At 34.6% G+C, this 19,319-nt stretch overlaps 1 protein-coding gene across 8 annotated transcripts in view; it reads right to left on the bottom strand.

The window, feature by feature from the left end:
• The window catches only part of SOX6 (SRY-box transcription factor 6), a gene marked incomplete at its 3' end in the record, with an annotated part of 516,843 nt that overhangs the window by 374,984 nt on the left and 122,540 nt on the right, over positions 1-19,319 (bottom strand). For 7 of the 8 annotated variants that reach the window (XM_079928497.1, XM_079928500.1, XM_079928502.1 and 4 more), the window contains exon 4: positions 6,328-6,568. In XM_079928497.1, the coding sequence (XP_079784623.1) occupies positions 6,328-6,564 (237 nt within the window). In that variant the 5' untranslated portion in view covers positions 6,565-6,568. Of the gene's footprint in view, positions 1-6,327; positions 6,856-19,319 lie in introns of those variants that run through there. The other variant, XM_079928498.1, reaches the window with a different exon arrangement.

Here is a 19,319-nt window from a genome sequence, read left to right as displayed (position 1 = left end):
TTACACTGAAAAAAAAAAAGAAAAGATACTGGGGTCTGATTTTCCTTGAACTGTCAAAATGCAAAAGAAATGCAAAAAGTCTTTGCACAGATGTAACAAAGTACTGGATTTTTATATTTTGGCAGGTGCTCAATATGCAGCCCACATAATCACACGTTAATGACTGGAGTGTGTTAATCAGCATGCATACCTGATTCCTTCTTGCCCAGGGGGGGAAAAAGCCAACTACTGCAGAGCATGTCAATGTTTCTACTTTCTATAAAGATTTTGATAATAGCTATGTAAGTAAGAAATCTTTTCCAAAAAGTATATTTAGAAAGATGTATTAAATCAATAAAAACAATGATAAAATAATTCAAATTTCCATAAACATTGAGATATTTCCAAGTAGCATGCCAATAATCATTTTGTTTAAATAAGCCAGGTTTAGGAAAGTTTTTTTTTAAATATACATTTTTTAAGAGCAGGAATGAAACAGTGCACATAAGCAAGGTGTGCATATATAAAGGTGGTCAGTGTGTTAACACTAGACAGCATTAGTTGTCTATTTCACTACCTACACCATGCCATAAACATGGTTTTATTTTTTGGTCCAAACTGTAAGTAAATTTCTGTCATTAAGTTTCTGAGATGGGTTTAAAAACGGACAATACTGTATGCTAATATAGTTTCAAAGTTATAGAAAATGGGAAATCTCCCACAGGGCTTCCTGGAGAATGTTGTTTCATGACTCAGGGGCAAGGATGAACATTTTCACTTATTACCAGAAGTCTAGGTTTGAATTTTACTTATAGAGAATGAATATCCAAAATTCTAAAATGAGAGTAGTAGTAACTAAATTTCTCAAGAAGTCTAAACTTCCCTAGTGTATGGATTTTTTTTTCCCCAGTGCTTCATAGACCCAATCAGGTAACAAAAAGATGAACATAAACCTTGCACATAGTTCGGATCGGGTGAACCAGTGGGTTTCACTATACTTTCTAAAGTAAACGTGAGGAAAATAATAAAAATAAAAAATAAATAAATTTTATTTGAGTGCTACCTACTGCCTTAAATTACTAAATCTTACCAAAAACTGGGAACAATTCAAGTTTTTAAAATCTTTTAAAAGGTAACAAAATTAGAAATCTTCTAAAAGTCTGTCACAACATAAAGCATGGCTGGGAAGGATTAAATCCTCACCCAAAGTTCCTGGACTATGTTATCATGTAATGGCAACAGCTCCATTCCCAGGAATGGTACAAAGTCCACACCAGAATTTTTATGACTCAAAGCGAACTACATAGAACACTTCAAAGTTGATTAGCAACTTCATTGAACTGAAAGCAAGAAACGCAGAGAGGAGAAATTGTTTGCAAGCAAGAAAGTATTGTTCCCAACAGTTATTTACTAAATATCTCAACATGCCTATTATTTTTTTTAATTACAACAAGAGACTTTATTGGCATCTTTTATTTATAGTGGAATATTATTTTTTAAACTTTTCTAGAAGATAAAACTTGGGGGAATTTACGTAGGTCTCTAAAATAAGGAGTTCTGATATTCTGGGCCTGAGGGTCCAGTGTGATTATTTCTACCTAATTAGACTAGTAGTTAAAAGCCAAATGCATATAATCCCATTTTGACTTAAAATATATATCAGTATGAGAATGCATGTAAGTGCACAGGTGCACATGCATGCAAGAGGTCCCACTTAGAATCCTGTCACTTTGGGGATCTTGTAAGAGATACTGTTGGTGTCTAGCCCACATTCCCATAACCTACCCTGGAAGTCACCTGTAAATATCTCCCTATTAGGCAAAAAGTTTCTGTCCTCACACGGGACCATTCTTGGTCCAGGAGCAAGCCTTACCCTTCCGCGTGCCCTGGTCTCATTGACTTCACTTCCTGTTCATTCTTGACTAAATTTCTGCCCACATATATATTACATAACATATTCTCCTCACCCTCTGTGTGAATCTTGTCTTCTTCAGACTCTATGGGAACTCTTCAAAGAATAAACTCCCCAACTGTCCACTCTTCCACTTACCATCAAACTCACCTGCACTACTGCAACAGTTTTCCTAATAGGTGCCCTTGTTTGTGGTTTTATCTCTTGCAATCCATTATGTACACAGCGGCTAATATGATCTTTTAAAAACATAAATCAAATCATGGTAGTCTCTTGCTTAAAATCTTCCAATGGCTTCCTCTTTCACTTGAAGTAAAGTCGAAACACCTCACTGTAGCCTATGATACCCCGTAGTATCTGTCATCTGCCTGCCTCCTAGATTTCATCTCATACCATTCTCTCCCTCACCCATTCCACTGCAGACACTCCATTGTTTCCTATTGCTCAAACACACCAACCAAGAGGTTTCTGCACTTACTATATATTCTAGCTGTGTGTCTTCCCCCAAATTTTTGTATAGTTGTCTCCCTTTCATTATTCAAATCTCAACTCAAATGTCACCTCTTCAAAAAGACCTTCCCTGGTTTGTTTAAAGTAGTCATTCTCAATAACATTTTCTTATTTAATTTTCTTTATTGTACTTACCATTGTCTAAAATTGTCTCACTCTGTGAGGGGATCATTCCTGTCTTATTCACAAGAAAGTCCCTGTGCTTAGAACTTAGTAGGTGCTACACACTCAAGTAATCGTTAGCAGATAATCATCACACACAATATTATATGCTAGCCACTAAATATTACTACAAAATGTTCTTCATGCTTGTTTACATTAAAAAGAATGGTACACTATACATTTTTTGATGAAAAAATTATGTGAATTTATTCCTGTCTAATGAATCAGTTCTAATGGGAGCAAAAACATATTTCAAATAGTGTCAAAATTCCTCTACAAAAAAGGTGCTGGTACACTGGTACCATAATGAAAATAGTAGTGGTTGTACATAGTAAGCAAGGACAGTGAATTCTTATTTACACTAACTTTTCAGCCTTCAAATGGATCTTACCAATTAACATAGCACACTAAATTTAAAATAGAACATTTTGGTGTCCATAATATAAGTAATGGTAATTAAAATCAGAGTCTAAAATTTTTTTATCTTCAATTGGTCTTGGAATGCTGATCCCTAAAATTTCTGTTCTCTAAGTTTCTATTCTCCTTTGCTTATTCCACAATGAATTTTTTCACTCGTTTGAAACTGTATAGTCTCATATTTTGTTGGAGTGCAACATCAAAATAATTAATACAAATTTTAACATCTAAAGATTTTTTTTCTAATCCAGAGGTAGGGATTAGCAGAAATTCTCTGCTTTGTCTTTACCCTGTCTTACAGAAAAGCTCCTCTGTGGTGTTGATACTTCAAAGTAAAACCCTTCCTGAACCCAGTATATAAGAAACTTTTAGTGCCTGTTTCTAACTGTTCATGAGTGAGGGCCATCACAGAAAGCAAATTACAATGGAAACTGAGTTAAGCGCTGATAAAATCTCTGTTGTTGTTTTTAGACTTTCTTTTAAATTTTATTTCTCTACGCTGATTTTATGAGGTTCAATTACAGTGCATAACAAATAGGATCCACTGAAGAAAACTAAGTTTCACTTAACTTCATAACAATTATTCCGGATTTAATATTTACTTGAATGTAGAATGAGGCAAAGTGTTTATTAAGTTTTACTCTCATCACAGTCACCTTACTACAACACATACACTCAATATATATAGGTTTGCAAGGCTGTCCAGAAACCTAAAATCCTTCTAGTGTTTTCCTTTGCTGTAAAGAAAAATTGGTCAGTGATATGATACTTGCGGTATAAGTCATTACAGGTCTGATGTTACACTTGTTATACATTATTGAATCTATCAAATGAAAAGGGAATTTCCAAATGCAGCTGCTATTTCCCAATTGTTAAATCCTTTTATTATACCATATAAGTACACAGCTGGGAAATACTATAGAGTGGGAGCTAAAACAAAATATTTTGGCTTCTGGACATTCAGAATACACAAAGGCTCCAGTGCAAAGTAATGTTTGATATCAGAAGACAATGAAAGTTTGAAAACATTTCCAGCAAGTATGATTTCTTTATATTAATATAACATATTTGTAAATTTAAACTATTTTAGACTACCATAAATCCCACTTGTAAATTTGGTAAGCAAATTATTAATATCTATTTTCTGACAAAATTTTAGATCATGAAACTTTGAGAATAACTCACCGAAGCAATTTTGCACTTGCCAATATACAAACTAAATTATACTAAGAAAAATAAGTAAAGAGTGCTCTAAAGAAGTAGAATTTGAACTGTATTATTTCTGCCTCAACCTGTATTTTCCAGTGTAGTTATTCTGATTTGTCCATGAGTATATTTGGCATAAAAGCTAAAATATATCTTGAACCTAACCCTTCTCCCTAGCCCATCTGCCTCCACACTAATCCAAGCCACCATCATCTCTTACCTGGATTTCTGAAATAGCTTCCCAGCAGGTCTTCCTCCTTTCACTCCATCTTCCCCACATCTATTTATATACAGTCACAGAACTATCTTTCTGAAATGTTCTTAAACCCTTCGATGGCTTTCCATTGCACTTAGTATCAAATCTCACTTCCATAATGTTATCTACAAGGTCTCGTCGGATAACTAGCCCCTACCAATCTCTCCAACCATATCTGATGCTATGTCTCACCCTCGCTCATTACACTTCAGCTACAAGAACTATCTTTCATTTTCTGAAACTCAGCTATATTTTTCTCACCTCAGATATTTCATACATGATGTTCCCTCTGCTATTTTTACTCTTTCTTCTATTTTTTGCGTGGTTAGTTCTTATCATCCTTAGGTCAAAGAGGGCATTCCTATCCATCCATTCTAAATGAGGTTTATTTCATTATGTTCTCACATGGCATTATGTTCTTTTTCTTCTTAACACATATCAAATTTTAATTATATTTTTGTATGTGTATATTTATTTTTGTTCCCTCTCCTAGATATAAGCTCCATGAAGGCATAATCATGCATGTTTTATTTACTAGACAGCCAGTACCCAGCAGAATGCTGGGCACAGAGGAGGTGCACCATAATGATTTGTTGAAATAAAGATAAAACATAGCCCTATTATTTTGCCAAAAAGCCAGTGACAGTGACTGAATATCTATTTCACCCATGCTATATTGGAGTTATAAAATGAACTGCTTATGTTCAATTAAGAAAACAGACTTTTATCCTTGCTTTATTATACCTTCTCTCTTCCCCCTATGCAAGGAAAACAAATCTTCCAGGGGGTCTAACTGCATAATGATGATCCCCTTTCAACCTAAAGTTAGTCTAGAACAGTATAGTCTAGTCCAATCCCCTATTTCTCAGCTACTGCTTCCGAGTACTAATTGTGCCTGCAGAATCATCTGAAAAAGAAAAATGTCTGCCTCCATAAATTATAAAATTAAATCTTTGAATTGTTTCTGAAACATTAAGCATAGAGCAAGAATTTTAAAATGCTATTAGAGTAAAGGCATTTTTAAATATTACCTTAGTTTTTATTAAGGAACAAATCTTTTCCCCATTCCCCACTTAAAATACTTTTCATTAATTTAGCCAAAAGTTAAGACATGTAAAACAGGGTTTAAAATTCCTAATCTAATAAAATATGTTAAGATTTTGGTCAGTTTCAAATGTTAAAAAAGTTAATATTTTTGCTTTAAACTAGATAAGTAATGTCACTTATTATGGTACCTATTTTGATGGTTACAGGTAGAATTTAACATGGGAAAGCTGGCTAATACACTGCATGTATTAGACATTGTTTTTTCTACCTTTAGGGCAAACTCCTGCAGTTTGATTGAATGATACTCAGGAGCTCTGCATGTCCTTTTGAAATTAATATATACGCACATAAGTGAGAAAAGCTTTATTATAAATCAAGAATTACTGTTATTTATGATAAATACCTGCATTTCCTCACTGAAAATGTATTCACTATATGACCTCATTCACATAGATATGTTTGCTTATTATAATTTTTCAATATTAATACACAGCCGCACTTTACTGGATCATACTACCTATTTTGTGGTATTATCAAGGTCACCACCTTAAATACAGAGAATCAGAGAATAAAATAACCAAATCTCCCCCGAAATTAAATTAAATATCTTTTGGCAAGTCAACCTAATAATGGACAAAAACAAAACCACAAACGATTTTCCAATTTTTCCCACTAACTAGTATTAATATATTAATAATATACAAGGTGGTCATTTTCAGCGCCTGAACACAAATAACTCTAATGATACGGATTCTGAGCTTTCTCTAAAACACTTATTTGTAATGAGCCCATAATAACAGACATACTTGGTGACAGTGGCCAGATTTTAAAAGCTCACCATTCTTTGCTGAGACGACAGAACACTGTCCCAGTCAGCATCCTGTTGAATGGTATTGACAAGTGTTGGTAGCTCCTCAGAGTGAGGTTTGTTGTGCATTATGGGGTGCAGAGGCAGATGGGAGGCCACATGTTGATCACTGCCCTCTTCCTTTTCCCTTGAGGTCAAATCTTGGGTCATTGCTTCCTCTCCATCAGCTGCACTGGCAAATGGAGAGGTGGCTTGCTTGGAAGACATTCTTCTGCAGAATAAGGAAACAGCATGGATTTTTAAAAGGGCTGTCAATGACAAAAGAATAAACCATCCCTTACATGTGACTAATTCAGGAAAAAAAGAAAGTTCTCTAACTTCAGAAATGTTTATGATCTACTCTAAACCACTGAAAAAGAACTCTTAGCTTATCTGTTCCACTTTCCCTCTTTCCTTTTAACTCAAGCAAACTTCTTCCCAGTAATTGCTGCACATTTTCTTTCTTACCAATCCACAAATGAAATTTTTATGGAATAAGTTTTCATAATGTATAGTATATGTATGTGTGTATTTTTCCTCCCAGTTCTCCCAACTAGATTATTGAGAGTAATTCAGTTGATGGCTAGCAATGAAAAAAATGAATGAATGAACAGCAAATGAGCCAGTTTGAGGGATAAGTTGAAATTACAAATATCCAAATTTCTCTTATGCTTTATGTAGGAACAAAGGAAGTCTATGTAAGAAAATATAATCAGGAGAGTAAGCAATCTATGATAAAAATCCTAAACAAACTTGGTCCTGACTTCTTAGTTTATACCTTGTATTATGAGTACTAGGCCTAACACTGATTAGTGTCAATCTGATCTTTTTCTAAAGACCTTCAAGCTGTGTCAATTGCTACAAGTAAACTTTTAAGTGACATACTGATTAAGTAACTGACAATGCTAGATTAGTTTTAAGGCAATTTTGTGACATTTTAATTGAGTATATGAAATAACTATGCTTCCATTTTATATTAGAAAGTACATATAAGATTCAAAGCATTTACTATGAAGAGTAAAATGCCTACTATTCATAATCTTAAAACTCCAAAAACAATTACTGCACATTCTTCTATGTATCCACAAGTAAACATCAACTACACTCAGCACAGTGAAGACAAGGTCTTCATTCTATGCTTTCATATACAATCAGAAAATCATGATTGTTAGACAGAATTGCAAAACTTTTAGAATATCACTTTATCGAAATGATTTTCTTAGAAAAATGTTTAGAAATAAAATCACCAGAAGTTTATAACTTAAAAGAAGAGGCAATTAGGTATATTTTCTAAAACTTTACATTGTTTTTGATTTATAGTACAGTTAGCTCTAAAATTGCTGTGTAACGAAAGGAATAAAATCTCCACCTTAATTGCTCTTTAACATTAATTGATTTCATACTATTTTTTTAAAATGCACAAATCAGTTAACATAGGAAACCACATGAGCATTTTTCAAATTAGCAAATCATTAACTTGCTAGTACTGTTTCTACAGACAAATAAATACTGATTAAAGGGTCTAGAAATCTGAGATTAACAGTTAAATTTACAAATCTGTCACATGCTTTCATGAATATTGCAGTGAAGGAAATATCAAGTGCAAAGAAAAATAATTAAGTTAATTCCAATTTAAACAGTAGTTTTTATGTAGCAGCCCATGTTTCACATAGGATTTAACAGCTAATGCTAAATTTCTCACAATTAATGAGGGGGCTCAGATTTAGTATCCTACAGTGAAAAAAATTAATGTAAGATCAGCTAATCTAATTATGCACAGTTCTAAATAAAAGTATTACGGGCTTTTGAAGTACTTTGAAACACATTAAAATGCTGATACCTACTTATAATAATCATTCTACAAATAATAAAAATTTAATCTACTAGATTTGATACTAGAAAATAATATGGAGGAAAAAAAGTACAGAAGTATGTCTATGTTTTCTTTGAGGAGAAAGAAAAATGTTCTAATGAGTACTTTATCAAAGAATTAGATAAGTATATCCTTGACTAATTTCTATCAATAATGACAAATGGAGAAATGCATATAAACTTACAGAAAATGATACCAAATGATGTTTCTTGTAATACAGGAATCATCTAGAACTTACTTCATTAGCCTCATAAATACTATAGTAAAACCAGGCAAATTATAACTCTTTTGCAAATTTATCAAGAGCTTGCCATTAACAAGAAGAGTGTTTTCATAGTTCAGATAATAACAGTACCAATAATGTAATCATTCACATTAAAGACAAAAGAATGAATTTACTGCTGCTTTTTAAAACAGCTAAATACAATTGAAAGTCATAATCCAAAACTCAGAGTGACTTTAGTTCCCCAACAAACGTCCTCTTATTATAAAGTGACTTGGCTCCTTCCAATAGCAATATCTGTGATTGTTGGTTTAGTATAAATTAATCACAACACAAAACCCAAAATGAAAAGTCTCTTAAGAATAATTTCAACTATAAACTGCACCAATGAACAATAGTGCACAATCCTAATTAAACACAACCATGCAGCTGTAAAAATAGACTAAAGCTGTCCAAAGCTATGGGTTGAGTTTAAAGGCTGGTTTGTTAGAGTGTTTTCTTAAGGAAGGCTGGGCCCTCTGTCTTAATCAGCCAATAAATTACTTCCTGCAATTACATTAAATAGAAAATTATTTTCAAATGGGGAGTGTTAATTGAAAATCAAAATTCAGAGGGAAGTTTAGAAATTACACACTGAATACAATTAGTGAGGAAAGGCTTCACCTCTACTTCATCAACAGTCTTCTGGTGATTCCTCCAGTGACCATTCAGGAAAGCTACCAATTTATAACATCACACATTTTGTCTTTTATTTTGCACCTACAAATACAAATGTGTACCAAGGTTTCAAATAAAAGATAGGCTGCCAAAAAAAAGCAATATTAAATCTGACTGTTCATCCTCAGTTCACATCATCATTAAGGGACAAGAAGAGGGGAAAGGTAAGACAATAATACTTAAAAACCAAGGAAGGCATACTCAACTTCAAAATCCCTCCCTTTAGCAAAGGAATTAACGTTTTTTTGTTCCAAGAATACTTTTCCATATCATATTTAATTTAATTTCTTGTGTTTCCTTTAGTTCTCAATATGTCGTTAGCAGAAAAAAAGGTGACTCTTTTTCTTTTAGCTAGGTATTGCCCCCCTGTAGACATTTCCTTTTGATAAAATTGTTGGGCTTCTTTCAGGTTTGTTTTTTATTGATGGTTTTGTTGTAGTTTTTTGTTTCGGATGGTGACTTTCTTGCATTTTTTTTTTCTTTTTTTTTTTTGCGGTACGCAGGCCTCTCACTGTTGTGGCCTCTCCCGTTGCGGAGCACAGGCTCCAGACGCGCAGGCTCGGCGGCCATGCCTCACGGGCCTAGCCGCTCCACGGCATGTGGGATCTTCCCGGACCGGGGCACGAACCCGTGTTCCCTGCATCAGCAGGCAGACTCTCAACCACTGTGCCACCAGGGAAGCCCTGTTGCATTTTTAAAAGGAAAATGTGCACAAATTCTTTTCAATGCAGTTTTAAGTGTCTTGGATTTACTGATTATTAGGTTCAATTTACTGATTATTTTTTGCAAAATTATTTGTTATAGAATCCTTCAATTTACTGATTACATTCTCATTCATTTCACTACTTCTTTACTTTAGCTTTCCCTTTTACTAGACCAACTAAACTGTATTCTAGAAGTTGCAAAGATACTTGACTTTTGGTAATACCTTTACCTAGCATGGTAGTCATTGCACCATGGCTACTCTCCTACAAAAACTCATAAATCAAATATACACTTGCTTTAATGATTTAAAATATCACATGGGATGCTTACTTTTATTTTTAATCCTCATGTTAGTAATTTTTCATTACAAAAACTTTCACTCCCAGTGTATTAGAACAGTATCTTACTTTAGCTGCTGCCATATACAACTAATAAGCAAAAGAATTAAAATCCTTGTGAAAACGGTCAATTTCTATGTGACTTAACTTTGTTTTATTTTTGCACTATTATAACTTAAAAATCATTCAAATGAATTGTTTTTTTAATTTGTATTAAAAAAAAAATCTCCCTAGTTATACCCCTTGAAAACAGGGGTTTATAATGGAAGTGCTGACACAACCCTAACTAAAGCAGCGCAAATGTTGCCGCTATAATACACAAAATCAAGTTCTATTATTCTAAACTATCCTCGCTCATGGGATTTTTCTTTACTGTGCTCCCAGCCAAACTGCTGAAGCATGAAAAATTTAAATGCAATCAAATGCGCCCAATTCTACTTTACCAGAACAAGTGTCTACAGTGGTACAATCTTAAAAGGAGATGCAACAGATTTGTTTGGTGTTTTTTTTAACTGTTTATTTATAATACAGTGCATTGGAGATAAAATAAAAGAGGAAATTACACTCACATGGTACCAGTGTATTGACTACACAGAGTACATTATAATCAGAGAGAAAAACTACATTGTCAACTTATCACATTGGTTAAACAAGATGGTTTTCTGGGGCATAGCTATTATCAAGTAAAACCTCCAAAGAGAATAACATATCTTTGGACACATAAAACTAAATTCCCATCATGTGTTCCCGAGTTTGAAATGTCTCTGCCCAGCAGATCAAGTGAATTCCCAGGATGCCAGCCGTTGGGAAGAACTTCAGGGCTTAGGACTTTTGAAAATGAGATTGTAGGAGATAAAGTCTCCAGTAAGTGATAAAGTTTTCTAGGAAGCCAGTAGTAGTACCTCTAGGAAGATTATAATTATTTTACTCCAAAACCCCAGTATAAAAGCTGAATGTTTAGACCATTACCAACCTACGCAGACGGTAAATTTCCTTTATGTTCTTTAACAAGAAATCAAGATTAGCTGGTCCAAGACTTGATAAAATGATGAGGACTGGATATCTACACATTAAGTCCTCTATCTCAGAAAAACCTTATTTTCTAGAACTTTAAATCTTTCTTATTTTTTTTTAAATCTTTCTTATTTGATGGTGTTATTTAAAAAAGAAAAAACAGTTATTTTTATGTCTAAAAGTCAGGATTTTTTAAAACAACTTTCTCATAAGGCATAGTCACTTGAAATTAATTTTTTTTTTTCTTTACCATTGCTTGGAAGGAATTCACCTCAAAACTATCATTTGGGACTGACATGATTATCCAAAGGAGCCACTGAATTTATTACAACAATATTTTTAACCTGTTTTTTCAAATGTTTTCATTACTTCTGAGATTATTATCAAATGGCATTCACTTTTTACGTGTGCTACATTTACTCAAAAGAAGCCCTGTTTTTAACATAAAGCAACATTTTAATAGTTGGTTTACTTAAAGAAAAAATTAAAATTTCAGGCCAACATTCACATTTCTTTTTGCAACTCAGCCCCAGGCTACCAAGGTAGACTTATTTCAGTCAGGTAGTTCACTGTTAATTTAATGCTGCAATTGATCTGATACTGAGAAATAAACAAATAATTTTCCAAAAATGTAACACAGTGCCTCTCATTTTAAGGAGCATGAGTAACATATATGTTCAGCTGCCAAAATGCACAATATCCAGGAACCCCTACAAAGGACGCCAGGCCACCCAGCCTAGGGTAAAGAATGATTTTAAAACCCTCTTCCTGTACCTCTAATTCCCACGTTTAAGTATTGGGGGGAGGGTGGACAGGCAGGGGGAGGGACCCTTATTTCAGACATTAAAATGAAGATAACCCTTTTAAAACTTTTCCTGCTTCATTCAGGTAAAGCCTGAGGGTTGTTATTGATTCTTGTACTGTTTTATCCAGCGCTACCGCCTGTCCCTCACTCCACCTCCAATCTTCCCTAGGCTTCTGCCAGGTTTTTCTCTCTCTTCTATCTCTTTAATAAGCAAACAAGAAAATTCCATGAAAAAGAAGCTTATAAGCTTTCAGAGTTACCTTGGAGAGTTATAAACCTATCTTTTAAAGTCTGTAGTGGCTCTTTCAGAGTATATATGGTAACGTATACAGACAATATCTGTTAGAAGAAAACTCATTGATTTGAGTTAGTTGTCAAATCAGTAGTGATGAGGGAAATGAAATACACTGGAGCCCTTGAAGTATGTCTAAGAAAGGGCTTAAATTAATGGATTTTGACTTATTTAAGGCTTCTAATTTTTCACACCAAAGTTCCAAAACTGTATTCAAAGGCCTTCTGAGGTTCTTACAAAACAGGGACTACCTGGAACAGATTCTTCTCAAGTCATCAAAAGTTTGTGTTTCTAGAGTTTATATTTAGCTGACAATATTGCTGTCACTTTATATAGCTTAAGACTGTTCTTTGGACTAGAGCTCATATGTCTTGGAATGCTTTGACTCATGAATTGTTTCTCCTGATAATGTTACATCACGTAACCATCTCTGTCTAATTGGTTAGTATCTGCTGGAGGAGGCAGGCAACCAGCCTAATGACTGGCCTGCCTGACTGACTGCCTATGGAAAACCTATAATTATTACATGTGTCTCTGAGTATCCAGTTTCTTCCTGGGATCAAAACAACTTGCCTTCATGTCACCTCTATCTATACTTTTTGCTTGATAGCAACAATACTGAATTTTTCCCAAAGCTTATCTACCAGTAACTTGTTGAGATCTTTGCTTTGGAAAGCCAGGCCCAGAATATTTAAATAAAACCAGTCACCCAACAATAAGAGCAAAACCAAACAATGGCTACTATAAATACACACTAACTAAGAGGATTTTAATCAAGCACAATGACTTTATAACTCAAATGAAAGACTTCTATGCGGCTTGAGTGAAAGAAAGCTGTCTAAAATAATAGCAGAATGAATTTATTGATATAGATTCACTTTGAATCTCCTCTTCACATGAAATGAGAACCATAATTTTTAAAGTGAATATCAAACATGTCTTTGTCAGCTTAAAACCAATCCACAAATATGGAAGCCCAATATGGATATCGTATCCAATTATCAATAAATATTATAAGCCAGGACAATAACTTCTCAGAGAGAAAGGGTAGGTAGGAAGCTGTCACTATACTTTTCCATTCTCATCTCTATTTCCACTTTTTAATATTGCCAGAAAAAAGAGAAAAATGAAAATTTATACTGTATGAATAGTTTCAAAAAATGAAAGCTCACACATCGTGCCAGTGAGCAAAATTATATAAAGAAGCTAATCTCTGAGGTTCTCCTTTAGCTAAATAAAGCGAGCCAGCAATTTCTCTCTTTCATGTAATGAAATAAGGTATAAATTTCAGGTTCTTATCAAATAAGAGGAGGAGGACCAGGAAGAAGAGGAATGGGGAGGGGAACAGGAGAGGGTGGGGAAGGAGAGGAGAAGGGGGAGGGACGAAGGGGAAAGGGAAGAGAGAAACAGCCGTGGCTTTGCAGTTCATTTTCAGTTTGTCTACTTAATGAAAACCTCATTGTACAACCCTGAAAACCATTTCCAGCAGGCAAAGTATTTCTGATTCAGCAGAGGTTACACAAGCATCAAAGCAGTTAAATATAGGTGCCAAGCCACATTGCCAGGAGCTCTTAGTACTGTGAGTTAGTGTTACCTGACGACAGCTTAGTGAATATAAAATTACTTGTTTCTCCAAATGAAGACAATCAAATTGCCACCTTCCATTGTAATAATGCACAACTAGTGATCAGCAAAGTGCAAACATAATTACCATGAAGAAAACAAAAAATCAAATCTCTCTACAGAGTAAACACATCTATCTGGCTTCCCCCAAAAAGGAGTGCATTTCAATGCTGAATGCTGTGATGCAATCTTTGTTATTTAACAAGACTTATTAGTCTTACAGTAAATTAAAATGGAAAACAACAAGAAAGGCCAATTAACAAAAAGTGAATACAAATACCAATAAGAGTACTACAACTTTCCAGACAGAGTATAAGGCCTACAAATTGTATCACTGCCATTTGACCTGATAATGTTAAGTGTATGTCAGCAGCACCACCATTATAAAAACTACGCTTTCAGAGACTTCTTTCTAGCTTAGAAACCTTTCAGCAGGTCGAAAAAGACAGGTATTATCCAAGCTCAAAAGCTTTTATCTTAACTTTTCCTTAAAAGAAAAAAGTTATGCCTTATTGTCTTCTAAAGTGACCTGGATTTTTGAGGTTGAAAATTCACCTCACAAAATTGATTTATTATCTCTATCCAAGTTTAGAAAAATAACCAAGCATAGGCTACATGTCCACAGCTTTTATTACTGAGACACTCAGCATCTGGAATTCCTATCCAAATGTGGTGGCCAGGCTGGGCCGCTATGAAAGTGATTTCAGTAACCCATAGCTGGGTTAGTATTAAAGACCTAAAAATTTGACATGGTTTTCCCATACGCTGAAGATTTATAAGTAATCTATATAAATATAGATGTTGCTCCAATCAAACTGCTTTCTTAAAAGCTCTCTTACTAAAGTGATTTTCTATCTATCTAACTCAAAATTTAAAACACTCAGATTTACATCATACCTTCCAATACGGCAAAAACTATCTTTCCCATTTCAAAACACTCCTAACATAGGGGTTTTCTTCTTTCACCAATAATGTCTTCCTTTTCATTAAAATATGCTCAACATTGCTAATTATTAGAAAAATGCATATCAAAACTACAACGAGGTATCACCTCACACTGGTCAGAATGGTCATCATCAAAACGTCTACAAATAATAAATGCTGGAGTGGGTGTGGAGAAAACAGAACCCTCCTACACTGTTGGTAGAAATGTAAATTGGTGCAGCCACTATGCAGAACAGGATGGAGTTTCCTTAAAAGAGTAAAAATAGAGCTACCATATGATGCAGCAATCCCACTCCTGGGCATATATCCAGAAAAGACAAAGACTCTAATTCAAAAAGATACACGCACCCCAATGTTCACTGCAGTACTATTTATAATAGCCAAGACATGAAAGCAACCTAAATGTCCATCAACAGATGAATGGCTAAAGAAGATTTGGTACATATATACAATGGAATATTACTCAGCCATAGAAAAGAATGGAATAATGCCATTTGCAGCAACATGGATGGACTTGGAGATTATCATACTAAGTGAAGTAAGTCAGACAGAGAAAGACAAATATCATATAATATCACTTATATGTCAAATCTTAAAAAATGATACAAATGAACTTATTTACAAAGCAGAAATATATATTTCAATTAAAAAATTTAAAAAATAATGTACCCCTTTTTATCAGAAAGGTATCTTACAGATAATACCTGATATTCCATTTTTACCTGATATCTCTATTCTAAATAATTTCATTTAGAATCCTCTAACTCAAAAATGGACCAGTTGGGGCTTCCCTGGTGGCGCAGTGGTTGAGAGTTCGCCTGCCGATGCAGAGGACACGGGTTCGTGCCCCAGTCTGGGAAGATCCCACATGCCGTGGAGCGGCTGGGCCCATGAGCCATGGCTGCTGAGCCTGCACGTCCGGAGGCTGTGCTCCGCAACGGGAGAGGCCACAACAGTGAGAGGCCCGCGTACCACAAAAAAAAAAAAAAAAGGACCAGTTGAAGGAGAAGGGGTAGCACAGCAAAGAATGAAAGTGCAATGAATTAGGGACCATCAACAACATAAGATTCCCTGAGCTTGAATATCAGCATCTAAAATCAGACATTTGCAATCAGATAGATCATTCCTTTGAAGGATGCTTTCATCCTTTATAAACCTGAAATGGCCAGTCTTACATTGCATTCCTATTCCACCATTCCTCCATTTTATTAGGAAAGAGTGGAGGAAAGGGAGAGATGAAGGTACTGGGTTGACTTTGTGGCAAAATCAAAAGCAGAATAAGGACAGGAGAAACAGGAGAAAGGGAAAGTCTAAAGTCTAGTGCACGTTTTATTGTGATTTGAAATAAATTTCATATCATTAAGAGAAGTCTGCATGTGAGGAATAAGATAGTTTTAAAGGAAAGATCTTTTTCCTTCACCTTGCCAAAAAAGTTTTTTCCCTGAAGGACCTTACTTATAAGCTTAACACAATAAAAAACCCCCTACAAGGGTGGGGGCTGGTGATGGTGGTGGCAAACAGTATTTTTTTAACTTCAATGATGAGTAATTTAATATGTTCCTAAAATTATGATCCTACAGAACATTCCTTACAATATAGTAATAATAAAAAGTGTCCACAAAAAGAGAAAAGGAAACCTATTGTCAGAAAATTTCTTCCAGACCCAGGGAGATAAATGCTTGTGTAAATATTATCAAAAGCTTATGGCAAGTGGAAGAACAACAGAAAACATTCATAGATTTTGGGTTTTTTTTTTTTAAGTTTATTCTATATGTTCCATGAAGATAGGGATTATGTCTGTCTTGTTCATTACTGGGTCCCCAGTGAGCAGCATAGTGTACAACACATCGTAGATAATTGATAATGTTGGGGAAAAAAGAGTGAAGAAAAATTAGGGAGGGAGAGATGAGCAAATAGCTTATTTTTTTTAAATTAAGGTGAATAGATAATCATAGAAAATGCCACTCACATGTTAATGCTGCCAACCTAAACATTATTCTTTCTCTATATTCTTTTTACCAAAATCTCATTCCTTAACATCTAAATCATTATTTTTATATCTAGATCCCCAACAATGAGCTCTCTTTCACCTCCCTGAAATACAACAGCCCTCAAATGACTGCTAGAAAAGTACATCAAGATTATACCAAGATATACTTTGCTATGTCATACTCAACAAAACAAAATTGGATTCATCATTTTCCTCAACACCCTCCCTCATCCATTCACACCCAGAGGAGTATCATGCCCAGCATGATCCAAGTTCAAAACATGAACCCTACATCCATCTCCTCTTTTTTATCCTTGCTCCTCATTGCCAGCCTGTCATTAAGCTCCATCAACACTTTCTTAATAATGTTTTCACGCTCACACCTTCTTACCACACTCATAATCACCTTAGTACAGGGCTTTATTATACTTCATACCTAGACTCTTGCAACAGACTGTAAACTGATTTCCCTAATTTCAGCATCTCCAGCTCAAAATCAATCTTACTGCCACTCCTATTATCAGGCCACTCTCTTGCTCGAGAAAAATCAGTGGCTCTCCCCTGATGACAGAAAAAGTCCAAACTCCTGACTATGGCATTCAAGGCCCTCCATCCAGATCCAATCAATCTTTCTAAACTTATCTTCTAGTAGTCTACACTTTAACCTTCTACTCCACTAGACTGATATACTCGGACTTCACTTATTGCTGCCCCCCAGACTTTGCTCTGCCTGTCTCTCCCTATTTCCCTCGCCTTCCTTTCTTATCACTAGGAAACCAACTGAGCCTATTCCAGGTAACTAGGTCCACCCTTCTAATCACTTCTAATAAGTGCTCTGAAATTTTATTTTTTATGTAACTCATTCAACACAACGCATACTATCTTACACAATCTTTTTAAAATATATGCTATAATTATATGTTTATATGTAATCCCAACCAGATTACAAACTTTTCAAGGGCAAGAATAAAATACTAGGCTTCTCTGTATTCCCACAGCACCTAGTACAATATTTTGCACAAAGAAAACACTCAATAAATATTTGCCTAATTACTTAAATTTTATTAAATGAATAGGCAGAATTAAAATTAAGATATTATACTTAACCAGAGGATTTAAAGTAAAACTTCTAGATCTCTGTGCATAACTTGGTTTTTCAGGGCTGTCTCCTCTTCCCCCACCCTCTGGCCAATTAAATTCAGTTCATACTTTAAATGTTTTACATATTATGGAAAAAAACAAAAACAACAAATCATCAATCTATGTTGTTAGAAACATTCAAAAGATGGATAGATGGACAGACAAACAAACAGCTATGGATGGATGGATAGATGTTGGAGAGATGGTTGAAAAGATACAGAAATAGTATTTGCTAGACGTTTAGAAAGTACCAATCCCTATGCTGAGCACTGCTACATGTATTATCTCACTTAGTTCTCAAAACAATTATAGGAGTTAGATAATGTACATTATCCCTCTTTTACAGAAAAGGAAATCAAGGCACAAAATTTTGTATTTAAAAAAAATATTAAGACTTGCCTACGGTCATATCTAATTAATAAAGAAGGCAAAATTTGAACTCAGATGGTCTAACTCCAGGGCAGATGCTATTACAATTAAAGGTAACTGATAGTAAATCTAAATTAAATGAATTAACTATTTTCAATTATCATCTGAATTTTTCTTTATTAGTTCATATACTTCCTATAGAATTTTATTTTTAATATTCCGGTTGGATATACTAGATACTCATTTAATCTAAACATTAAAGAATTTTCTGTCTTCATTTTTCCCTTTTTCCTTCCTTTCTACTTCTAGGATTTGAGGTATTTAATTACTGGTTAACAACTATAAAAGGAGAGGGGGAAGCAGAAAGGAGAACAGGTGACCTTCTAACCAATCCATTTGACTCTCTGACAGTTTGACAACAAAACTGGTTACAGAAGTAGTTAAATCTATTGGCACACAAGTCTTAAAGGTTCACTGTAGTTTTCATACAGTAAATTTTTTGGTCATTAACTATCCATGCTTGCCCTGGCATGCTTTTTCTGGGTAGCCTAGATGATCAGCAGTTAACTATATTCTTATACAGACAATCGTGACATAAAACAAGGATGTCACTTCCCATTCATTTCAAAGTCCAGAGAGGTATGAGATCCAATTTCTACCTTACAGCTCTTACCAGAAAAGCCATACCAGAAGCATCATATACAACCGGAGCTGTTTCACTACAAAAGTAGGTGTTGAGGACAGCCTTGAGGGAAAATGAGATGAAGTACTTGAGCAGTATATATTTAACACACCACCCATCTAGAATTCATTTCAGGGAATGCAGAGTTAATTTAAATATCCTCTTAAAATCTGACAACCATATAACATTACATACACCCTAACTTCTGGGAGAAAAAACAGAAAAAGTCCATACCCAAGGGCATTCATTTTTATAAATTGTAATTCT

Source organism: Stenella coeruleoalba, assembly GCF_951394435.1.
Source record: "Stenella coeruleoalba genome assembly, chromosome: 8".
In the NCBI taxonomy this organism is placed as follows: Eukaryota; Metazoa; Chordata; class Mammalia; order Artiodactyla; family Delphinidae; genus Stenella; species Stenella coeruleoalba.
Note: the sequence above shows the minus strand (reverse complement) of the source record. Positions and strands in the feature narration are given on the sequence as shown.